Genomic DNA, 12,179 nt, shown 5'->3' with positions numbered 1-12,179 from the left:
TTTGTGCCAGGAGAACAAAGAGGAAATCTAAAGTCATTCAGCCCTTCATTACTCTGTCCTTTAAAGAGCACATAATGACATAATTATCATACACATGTTTGAAAAAGGCCTTTTATGCAAAGCATCCTTTTTAAAAAATAACTGCTTCAAAAGCCTTTTCACTACATATACCAAATTATAATTCCCTTACTAATATCTGATACATATTGCCATGAAAACTTCTTAAACAACTCTATTTATTCCAATTTTTATGCTAAAATATTTTGTTTTACAAGATTACAATTGAATATATCATAATAAAGTTATAATTTACCTTCGCCGAGAGTTTGATCACATGAAAATGTAACTCAGTGCGACCTCCATCATCATTTGGTTCCAGTTACTGACCGTTACCAGCTGACGTTAACTAGATGCTAACTGCTAACATGAACTCATTAAGCCCTTGTTGAGGGAGGTCAACATGTTGTTGACAGTGTAGCATTATCAGGGGAACAATAGGTTGTGTCCTCTGATACATGGATAGTGATAGAGATAGAGTGAGGATCCTGAAGGTGTTCCAGCCAACGAGGTGAAAAACGTCTGAGGTGCATCCCTAAAAGCATCAGTTAGCTCTAAATCAGCTTATAAATGTAAATGTGTGTGTGTTTGTCAGGCTGCCACAAAGAAGCAGAAGTATGAGAAGATCTCAGAGAAAAAGATGTCCACCCCTGTTGAGGTTCTGTGTAAGGTAAGAAAACATGCAACAGGGACTCTGGTAAAAGTCATCTGACTCCACATCCACACAACTCAGTAGTATGAATTGGTGCTTCCAGGGTTTCCCAGCAGAGTTTGCCATGTATCTGAACTACTGCCGCGGCTTGCGCTTTGAGGAGGCTCCAGACTACATGTACCTGCGCCAACTGTTCCGCATCCTTTTCAGGTAAACACACGCACAGACAATGCTTGCTATGGGCAGTCTTGACAGCAGGTGTGTCTTCTGTGCTAACAATGACAAAATTCACTTAAATGTAAGGACCGGTTAGAGATGTAACCTGTACATGCTGCTCCAGTCCAGCTCATTAGAGAATGAATCTGTTTTTGTCACTATTGATGTTTACTGCTGTTTCTGTAGTTTAAATACGTGACCACAGCAAGCTTTGAGTGCAGACTGATTTCCAGGCCATCACCATGTATGAAAATGTTGCTTTTCTTCCCACTATTGTTTCTGTTTTCCCTTCCTGTCTGACTAAGCCCTCGTGTCTCTTGCTTCTTGCCCCCTGCCATTGTTTTTCCTGCGTCTTTCTTTCTGTCCTTCCATAACACGTTTCAAACATTGTTTAGAATATTGTGCTGATAACATGTTTGTGTGTATTTCAGGACTCTGAACCACCAGTATGACTACACATTTGACTGGACCATGCTGAAACAGAAAGCAGCCCAGCAGGGGGCCTCCTCCGGGGGCCAGGGCCAGCAGGCACAAACCCCCACAGGCAAGCAAACTGACAAATCCAAGCCTAACTTGAAAGGTTAGTAGCAAACAGCCAAGCGACGTTTTTTACAGACACCAATTGCTCATATATTCATCCAGTATTGTATTTAGGACTATTAGATATTGTTTTATTCCCTAGCCCACAGCCCAGTGCCCCTTTTATAAAAAGAGTAAAACACCAAATTGGAAATTCAAAGCAAATAAAGCATATTATTCCTGTTGGAATGATGAAGCCAAACAGCATTTTAAGTTTTCAGGAGGCACCCTAAAAGAACAGAAAATCCCAAATAAAAGAAATTGACACAATTGGTCTGTCTTGCTGAAGCAGAGACGTCCTTGGGGAATTTGACTACTAACTTTGCTGCCATGCTATTCTGTTCCTTTGTTGGGACTGGACAACAGGCTCTCTCCGTTACGACACTGTTTTAATGCTGACCAGCTCGCTCTGATCACACACCTCTGACTCTCCTGCAGTCTTTCTTTATTAACATTCCTTCTCCAAACTGGATCATGTTGAAAATATCTTCACCGTGTTTCCCTCCTTACTGAACACTTGATTTCCCTCGCTGTTTCACTGTGACATTAATGATCCACACCCAGTGTCAAGCAGATGGAGACTAGGTGCTGCTCCTCCTGGGATGTCACTGTGTAGCCTTTTTCACACGTGCATTGCAAGCCCACACTTAGCTAGATATTACCTGTAGGAGCTGTACGTGAGAACGCTCATATCCAAGTCACATGGTCCACCATTAAACTAACCCTGCCGTGCCAGCTCCATGTACAAAGTCCAACAGAGCCCATGTGTCAACAGAAGGGGTCGTTGTCCGGAGAATTCATTACTGAGTGATGCGTTTGTATCATGCTACTGGCATAAAACTAGGAAAACAAACTCCAAAAATCCAAGGGCAAATAAGAGTGGTCATTTACAAAATTTTCTAACAGGCAAGATGACAAGAACTTCATATAAATTTATAGAATTCCATTTAAATTTAAAGAACAGCAAGAGCTGCGGCTGATCATGACCAGATTATATTAACACCTAAACACTGTACCCAGGCACCACCCCTCATCTGAAGCCGAGCGTTCCCACTAGAATGCGTCTGACACGGAGCATCTCTTGTGGTGTGGTTCATGTGTAAAAGAGAGTCCAGCTAACGATCAGACCTGATTCTCTGCTAATAGTCTGGAGCTCATTTGCGAAAACTGCCTGTGTGGAAGTTTCCACAGTCCCTCTCCTGACAGGAAACACTGCTAAAATGGTAAAGAGCTGTTGTGTCAATGACTACACTATCTGGTTTTGGAAGAATTTAAGCACAAATTCTGTCAGCTTAAGAGAAGAGGCAACTTGAAGTCAAAGTGTACAGAACTCCTCTGAGGTTACATGGTAGAAAAAAACTGTAAATCAGTTCAAACAGTATAAAACTCCTTGTACCTGGATTTTGTTTTCTTTAAAGTCGTCATTTATGCTAACATAGCCATAGATTTAAGCTTTTAATTTTCAAATATTAATGGTATCACTTGTGGGAATTCATAGAGTAAGGTCTTACAGGGTAAAACTGTTGGAAGTTATAATTGGTTTTGTTAAAAAATGTCAGTGTTGTGTTATAGCTTATTCTTGTTTGGAAAATGAGGCTAAGCTAATGCAGGCTAACACCATCTGGCACTTGTGGCCATTGCAAAGTAAATAATCAGGTAGTGGGCTGAAAGAACGTAAACACAACAAGAAGCATAAAGTTGTAAACCGTGTCACGTAACATTGTCTTTGAGAAAAATTATTAGGACTTTTATTTTCGTAACCAAAGGCGCCCAAAATAGCTCCTTCCACTTTCTAACACTATTAAGACCTGAACGAGTGGCTCATTAGTGTCCTGCAGTGCATCTATGGCTCGCCACTACTGTGTTCCAATCTTGATTAAACTCTGAATTAACTTGGGTTGTCTTTAAACACTGTTCAGATACATTTGTCCTCACCTTCAACATTTTTGCAATATTCAGTTTTCACTTGATGTCATTTTCTAACACGTCATGTTTTCTAAAATGTTTGTTAAATGTTGCTGTGTTGTTTGACTTGGCTGTTCGGTGTATGTTGTGTTTTCCTCTGTTGTTGAGTTTTTCAGTTTTGTTGGTGTGTTTTGTCCAGTGTTGCTATTTTTTGTTTTGTTTTTTTTACATCTGAGAGCCACCATTATTTACGGCTGTTAGTTTTATACCTGATACAGGATTAAGCTGTGGAGACTGGTCATGTTAGGAGTCTGAGTTCCACTTTGGTAGGCAGCTGTTCAGATGCGAACTATCAAATGCACTTTGACCCTTAAGCCAGATTTCCTGTTTTGTTATGTACAATGTAGGGGGTCAGTTTTCATTAATGTTGCTCCTGACTAACCCGTAACTAATGGGTTCATTTTTAAGGTTAGAGAAGTGTCTGGAAGATTTCCTTTTAGTCTGGCTCTTTGAGTCAGTGAGATTTAGTGCCACATTTCAAAGCTCTACCCATTTCAAGGTGGTAAAATGTAAATGTAAATGTTTGTGTTGTAAATGTCTTCCCTTTTGTACTGCTTTGTGTTGGCTTTGCTGACAGATAGCGTCCAGCTGTGTTAACATGTGGGAACACGCTTACTGTGGCCCCCATCATTCTGCAGTTACCAGGACAGCATTGCTGTGGAAACATGATGCCCACTCTTTGGTCTCCCCCCAGGTCCTGCTGGTGTTAGAGTTGCTTCATTTTCAGCTGCAAAAACCCTTAAAGCATTGACACCATGTTGGCATCACCAGCTATGCTGACACTGCTAACGGTGCTAACAGAGCTAACAGTGAAAACATAGTGAGCAGTGCTAAAGGGTGTTTACAGCACCGAAGCCACTTACTCACCAGAGCGAACTGGGGGGAGACCAGAGGGTGGGCGCAGTGTTTCCACACTCACTGCTATTGGGTCAGGGTACCGTTACTTTTCACCCGCTGAGCAGCTCCGCTAGCTAGCTCCTGCCACAGCTGGGTGTAGTGCAGTAAACTGAGGAGTAGCAAAATTAACCCCTGGACCGATATGCAAAATACTTCATAAGTTCTCTTGGTTATTAATTAATAAATGGTTAACTATTGACAGCCTATGTACAATGAACTGTCTGATTTAAAACAAGTCATGCTGAAAAATCAGATTAAAAGTTACAAACGATAACTTTTATTTAAAAAAATGTTTTGCTCGCATTCGCTGAAACTGTATTTATGTCCTGCCAGTAGTGCAGGAGACTGGGGGGGCAGGAGACTGGGGGGGGGTTTCTCCTCCTCTTTTTCTTGGTGCTTCTAAAAGCATTACTAGAATTTACTGTGGCTCACAGAGCACAACCAATCAGAGTGGAGGATTTTCCAACGCAGCTGTCAGTCATGTCAGTGGCTGCTCATGAGCTGCCGTCAGACTGTCAAACAAGGCGGTGCTGATCAAATGTGAATCCAGGCTCTATTGCTGCATGAACTATTTCACACCTCACATGTGTTAAAGGGCATTTGTTAGTTTACTATTTAGCTGTAAATTGAGAGTTTGTGACCTGGCCGCTGTGTTGTGAAGAGTTTTGCTGAAAACCCACCAACCGGAGCAAACTTTGTCACATTAAGTTTCCCCTTAATCATTTTTCTCCTGCGCACATTACCAGTTGAGTCGGCAGTGACACAAATAACTGAAATTAAGACTGTAGTATAGAGAAGAAAAAAAGAAAAGCTCACATTTCTCTTCTCTTCTAACATTATGACAGACTTGGATATGCACAAATATTGCATCAGGTTTAGTTAATGCTTTTTTCTATATTTTGACATAATAAATGATTTGTTCAGACGGCTAAACCAGATTATGCACAGCTGCATGTAAACAGGAGTATTAGTGGAATATTGATTTTAATAGCCATGTAAACATCTTAGTAGGAGTTTTGCCTTTTTCAGAATAAGAGAATACAAATATTATGCGCATTTAAACATAGTCGTTGAAAAGTAGACGGTTTCAGAGCTGAATGTTTAACACTTAAAACATGTTGGTTGTGCCTGCTCTGACCTTATCATACGGTCTCATCGTCTCTTCTGGACTGCTGGTGTGCAGCAGACACCTCGTCTCCTGAGGCCCATGGCTCATTAGAAGCTGCTCCAACATGTCCCACTCCTGCTTCCACCCAACACACTCAAACATCGAAATATTGGCTGGCTATAACGCACACTAAGTTTTAGAGAACTCCCACTGAAAGTTTGCTGTCAGTACACAACGTCCTTATTAATATACAAGACAAAATCACATGTATTGAGTTGCTTATTTTATCAATTTTAAAATCATTTCCCCATGCAAGTTTAGACATGTATTGTATTTTACAGAATAATTCAAATCCAAGATTTTTTTTAATTAATTCATTTTTATTTATTTATTGATTAAACAGCATGGTTTCTAATAGTTTGTTTTAGGGTTGGCCAATATATCAAATATACTAGATTTCACACGTAGTTTTTAGAAGCCACTGGCATTTAGGTTGTCTCGCTCCTTTTTGTTTTTGCACAGCTCCAGACCGTGACTATCAAGTCACGTTTTTCGGATCATAGAGCACTTCTGCGATTTGCAAAGACTATGAATGTCTGTTAGTTTGTGTCCAGCTTCCAGAGAAAAAATCATCATGTTTAACGACACTGTGGTAACAGTCTAACTTAATGACTGGTTATTATTTGACAGTTTATTCAACTTTATATTAACTGCAGCTCATTCAATATTTTCTTATTTTAGTATTTAACATTAGTTCAGAGGACATTTAAAAATATGGAGATATTTATCACGTATCGGGGTGAAGCTGTTGTTTGACAGACTTTTAGGTTTACAAAGTTATTCAGTGTTGCCCATTAATAACCAAGACGACGGTGGGCCACATCAGGCGCATTAAAAGTGAAACTTTGCTGGGCCTCAAACTCTTTCACTTACAAAAATCTGCAAATATCTTCTCTCATCTATAGATCTGATAGATGAGAGTAGAACGAACGAAAGCTTTGTGGTGCAGCCACAGCCATGTAATATGTCTGTCATATGATTGAAGTACGTAAACATACACATAACAAAAAATAAAAAAAATAATCCAACTGCAGTATTTCAACAAAACATAACATTACAGTATCAATAATAGCCAAAAACATTTTGAGTTGGGACCAATAATTATCTGGCAAGCAAGACATGAAAACTTTGCTCAGGTCTTGAGGAGGACAAACAGCCTCAGCTGTTCACACACTGCTGTGTTTTACCTCATGCACTCTGTTGTGTGCAGAGTGCTGCAGCCTCGCTGTCCCCAGCACACACACTTTTGGCTCCCTGCTCATGCACTGTCCTGCTACGCACACAATGTGGAACCAAAGTTGGGACACTGGAGTTTCAGAACAATGGAGAGGTGGTGCGTCATGACTCGCTTTTTTAACTTACACTGAAACTTGTGTTTGGACTTTGTGGGTACGGGCCGCACACACCTGTAGAAAAGGGCACTTTTAATTTACAAAATAAAAGACAAAATGGGAGCAACACATGTAAACTTGTGATGCAGTGAAAAATCATTGTATGTTGTTCTATCAAGGTGTCACTACAGAGGAAACAAGACACACCACCAGACAAGTAGAAATGCTAAGAACAGCTCAGGCCGCTTCCATTGGCTGCAGCGGAGGCTAGAGCGTAGGTAGAAATGTAAATCATCCTTAAAACACCCAGTGTAAAAACACAGTGTGTGTTAGTGGCACGAGGTTTGGGCCACAGAGGTGAAACTGTGTGCTGACGTCACACTTGGCATTAACAGTTCAAACACCGGCCTTTTCTAACCTCAGCATCGATCCTTTAAAGGTTTTTACAGACGGCAAACAGAGAGTTGAAATACTGTTTTTCCTCGGAGCCAAACAGGAAGGCGAGCTTTTATTGCTGTGGTTTGCAGAATTTTGGAAGTGATGAGGAAGGCAACAATATGCTGTAACAGCACATCACTTACTCATGGTTAATATGCTGAAGTGTTCTTAAAATACTATTGTTCTTCATATAAAGATTCTGAAATCCTGTTGTTATGAAACAAAACCCTCAGCTAAGTGTTTCTGACGTCAAGCTGAGTTTTCTCTAAACCCTTTAGCAGGCATTTTACCTGCGCGGCTGACTTTTTTTGCAGTCACTTTGCTGTACTCAAAACTCTAGAGTTTGTTGTCATTCCCTTCACTGATCAGAGTGAGTAATGGCCATTAAATCCACTTGGTGACAATGTAGTAAAAAGATATCAATGAAAGATGAAAGCTGAGGGGAATGTCAGACCAAAGGGCGTTCAGTGTGCACGCCACTGCCACGGCCTGTTGACAGGACCCTCCCACATGTATCAGCAAGTGAGTCACAGCTTTGAGAAGTATTTCACAGTCGGAAAGTTTTTACTTTTTTTTAACAGAACTGGACCGTCTATGCAACAGAAAGACACAAATACTTTTGAAATTGACACTGTGGACAGAGAAAAACAGCTATTATACAGTTATTCACTTTTGCTCAAGGTAGAAAACCTACAACTACCAGAATGAAAATTTGATGCTCATCAGTCGGAGACCCTCAGTCCACTGCTCACCTTGAAGCAGAATCTCAGACTTTTTGGGGGGGTTTTTTGCATTATACTTCAGAGGATGTTTTGATCTCCAGATATTGCTGTGGAGTGAGTGCTCTTGACTTTCACGCTACTCTTTGCATCTTCATGCACGCTGCAGTGGCACAAAGTGACGGTAGCGTAAGGTGAAGAAGTGGTGAATTTACAGCTCACAGCAACTTAATAGGAGACAGTCTCTGGCTTTTGTTTGATATCTAGTGTCAGCAAACATGTAACATATTTGCAGGTCATCATTAGCTTGTTCAAGCTTTGAAACTTTGTATGGAAAACAGAATAAATCATCAAATTTTTATTGAACAGCCAAATTCGATTGGACTGGCATGATTTGGGTACAGCCCTGATAAATAGAGAGAATTTAAGCTTTTCAAATGATCAGCAAGTGTGTGCTCGTAAATCATCCCTTAAAGCCGTCAAAAAGTTGGCTGGAGAAATGCAAGTTTGAGTGTGTAGAAATTATTTGTAGTTGTAAAAAAAAAAAATGTTACGTGTACAAGAATTCTTCATTCAGCCTGTTGCCTTGATTCTATTTTCTGACCGATTTGAACTTAGATTACTTAAAATGGGAAAAGGAAAAAAAACATCTTAACTATAAGTATAGAAGTACTGTCCAACAGTTGACTAAAATGTCATGAATTTTTGTCTTCTGAAACTAACTAAAAATGGGGTATAAGAATGACTAAAATGTGAATAAAGCTAATAAGCATTTTCTCCTCAAGACTAAAACTAAATCTAAAATAGCTGCCTAAATGACCTCAGGACATGGTGCAGGGTTTCACCCCAAAAGCGTCCCATGAAGGTACAGAGGTGTCCCTTCATGTCTTTGCAGACGACATGAGAAACAGGTGGAAAACGGGGGATTCTCCCAGATATCTGTCTGTCTGTGTTGGTGTGTGTCCACAGACTTTTGTCCCTTGTGTGTAAAAGTCTAGTGAAAGAGAAACGTAACAATGTTCTCTGTATGTGTCCTGATGTTGATGAAGCTTGCACCCTTTAAGGAGACTCTTGAGCTCTTCCCTCCTCAGCGCTGAGCGCCTGCTGTCGGATGCTGTCCTGCTGCTGCGGCAGCGTCTCTGTCTGTAAGCCCTGTTTAACTGTCTGTGTGTCTCTGTGTGTCCGCAGGTTTCTGAGTGGTCTCTGCCCAGAGCAGAGCTGCAGAAGCGTTGGTGACCAGGACCAACAAGCCTCTCTTCCTGGACAAGCGACAAACAGAAAGTCTGTGTCTCTCCTTCCATAATAACTATCTATGTAATGGAAATGTATAGATTTACACACGCCTTTGTCCGCTGTGTTATCTATATATTCATATGTATATATAATAAAACTCTGCACTCCGAAAGAAAAGAAGAATGAAAAAGCAGGTTTTTTTGGATGTGGAGGCTGTAGCCCCCTGCCCCCACCCCCAGACACACACACCCTCCCCCCATCCATCCTTGTCTCTGTCCTCCTTTCAGTGTTGACTTTTTGTAAGGTTTCTTTGGAAACTGAAGTTAAGAAGATAGTCAGCTGACCCTCTATTTTTCTCTCCCAGTGGAAACATCTCAAAGCATCTTTTCCCCTCTTCACTCCTCGATGATTTCACTCCCTCCTTTTACCAAGCAAATGTTAAACATGTAAACCTGAAAACTGTTCTCCCTTTTTGTTTCTGAAATAATTGAATGATGCAACCCTGGATGTTATTTACTAAAAAATCAAAAATGTTGGATTTTCTTTCTTGTTTTCTTTTTGTTTTCCTATGGTGATTAGGAGTTTGCCTGTTGACAATATAAGCAGCTGATGGCAACAGTCAATGGTAGAATGATACTCTGGCTCTCTCCCTCTCTCTTTAGAGCTCTGAATTATTATTAAATCTGTTGTAAAATGGTCTTCTCCAAAAATACCAATAAAAATATTACATAACTCTGACCTCCAAGCACAAGTCATTACCAAGCACCTGCACCATGAGCACTGTGTGAGGAGACACTGAAGCAGCAGCTCACGTGTCTGTGTGTCGGTCCGTCCCTGTCAGTACACCACAGCATTATTTACAAGACACTAATTTAACTCCACAGTACTTTCCCATTTTCCTCCTCTTCACGGCTGATGTGTGATTTTTCCTCGTTAATCTGCCACCGTCGCACTCTGACCGGCCGAGACAGCAAACTTACACATGCAGGACTCAACATTAACAAGTAAAGCACCAATGAGTCCTCTTAAAGCTCCAGTGTGTAGAATTTAGGGAGATGTTTTTGGCAGAACTGGCATGTAATGAAATAAGTGTTCACAGGGTTCATACAATTATGAAAAACCTGGAAAAGTCCTTGAACTTTCAAATAGCAATTTCCAAGCCTATGAAAGATTTGGAAAACTAAATATACCCCGAAAGTCCTTGAAATCTGTTTCACAAACCTGTGTAAAAACATGTGATGTCTTCAAGGACTGTAGGAAATCTGAAGATCCATTGATCATTTCTGTTTTTACAGTTTCTGGCAGTGATAAATGTTGTCATTTAAAAGAAAACATGCCTGTTATGCCTGCCCCATGGGCTTGGAGGGCATGATTTCTTAAAAAAAAAAAAAGCCAAAGGTTTTTTTTCTTTAAAAATCAAAAAACTTTATTTACTTTATTTATTTTTTCTTTTTTTTCAATTTCAAAAGATAAAATGCCCCCCAAACCTGTGAACTCATAGGCTTTGAAGGCATGTTTTCTTTTCTTTTCGTCCCCTAAGCCAAAATACAAAACATAAGACTTTTCACATTTCCTAAAAAATTTTTGGCGTGCCACCCTGTTTTTGCATCACCCTGTATCCCCTCATAAATAACAAACAGTATGTAACAGTAATAATATTTGAATATTCATTCTAAGCCTGTTCTGTATTCACTATTTTTTTATGATATATATTAAAAAAGCTGTTATAGTATATATAGTGTATAGTATATATAGTAATAACAAAGAACTGATAAGGAGTATCGATGTTTTTTTGAGAGAATGTCTTTCAATCTCTTTCAAAGTTGCCTGAAAGTCCTGGAACTTCACTGGTTAAAATGTGTTTGAATCCTGGTGTAATCACCTGAAAATACTGTGTTTTATCTTAGAATGAGCTGTTTATATTCACATAGGGAGCGAGTCCTCACATACAGAGGCCATTATGTTGCAACACCATGTTTTTACAGTAGCCCAGAGTGGACAAACCAAGCACTGGCTATGGAAAGAGATATTCACTTTTTTTTGCATCAGTCACTGTAGTTAGCAGCCTCTCCATGATGAAAACATTGAAATTGTTCTTTTTTTTTCCCTGTCATGAAACTGCTATATTCAGTATTTCACCAATTTAAATTGGGCCTGTTTTTTTCTGGAGTGAAGGAGACTTCTGTAGATGATGCAACTCCCACTAAAAAACCTCCTGAATGTCTGGATCTTTGTTTTAAGAGGGAAAAGGTGAGCACAGGTCGGCAGGTGCTGAGCTAGTGAACAGCAGCAGGGAAACAGAGTGAATATGAATATTTATTGAGTGTTTTGCAGGTTGCTGTCTGCAGTCCTCACTGCCAGCTGCCACTAAACTCTAACACCTGGATCAACATCCATTTCTTGTGCTTTTTTACAAGCATTAAACCTCTGAAACCTGAAAATTGGTGTCTTTCGAAACACATGGGGAAAATATCATTCAAGGTGACCAAAAAAATTACCTGAAAATATTATTAGATATTGTCCATAAAACTATATTTATAATTCTTCTAATTGGATACTAGATCCTTTTTAGCATTTTCTTAAGACGTTTTTTTTATTCATTGGTTTATTGCCCTGAGATTCTTTAATTAAAACTTCAAAAGATATAAAGAATCTCAAAGAGTTCTTCCAGATGAATTCCCTCCACAGATGTGAGCTTGAGGTGGTAACTGTCCTGCATACAGCATGTTTAACCAGCATCCTCAGCTAACTTTAGCTTAGCTTAGCGCGCTCTGTGGAAATGACTTTCCTGCTTATGTATCCTTGATATGCATCGATAAATATCCCAATCAGACTCATTCCTCTCCTTCCAATATTTTTAATAACTTCATCAAAGTAATGTCTCAATTGGAAATACCTGAAAAAAAATCTTGTTTACCTAAATT

The 12,179-nt window shown here is 39.8% G+C and overlaps 1 protein-coding gene across 3 annotated transcripts in view; it reads left to right on the top strand.

Moving 5' to 3' along the window:
- csnk1a1 (casein kinase 1, alpha 1) overlaps positions 1-9,993 on the top strand; it is a 38,089-nt gene extending 28,096 nt beyond the window's left edge. For 2 of the 3 annotated variants that reach the window (XM_042493210.2, XM_042493213.2), the window contains 4 exons: positions 653-727; positions 813-919; positions 1,357-1,505; positions 9,211-9,993. In XM_042493210.2, coding sequence (XP_042349144.1) covers positions 653-727; positions 813-919; positions 1,357-1,505; positions 9,211-9,218 — 339 coding nt within the window. In that variant the 3' untranslated portion in view covers positions 9,219-9,993. The remainder of the gene's footprint in view (positions 1-652; positions 728-812; positions 920-1,356; positions 1,506-9,210) is intronic. The other variant, XM_042493212.2, reaches the window with a different exon arrangement.
- The last annotated feature ends 2,186 nt before the right edge of the window (positions 9,994-12,179 follow it).

This window comes from Plectropomus leopardus, chromosome 8 (genome assembly GCF_026936395.1).
Source record: "Plectropomus leopardus strain MGB_pleo_1.0 chromosome 8, ASM2693639v1, whole genome shotgun sequence".
Taxonomy (NCBI): domain Eukaryota; kingdom Metazoa; phylum Chordata; class Actinopteri; order Perciformes; family Serranidae; genus Plectropomus; species Plectropomus leopardus.
Note: the sequence above shows the minus strand (reverse complement) of the source record. Positions and strands in the feature narration are given on the sequence as shown.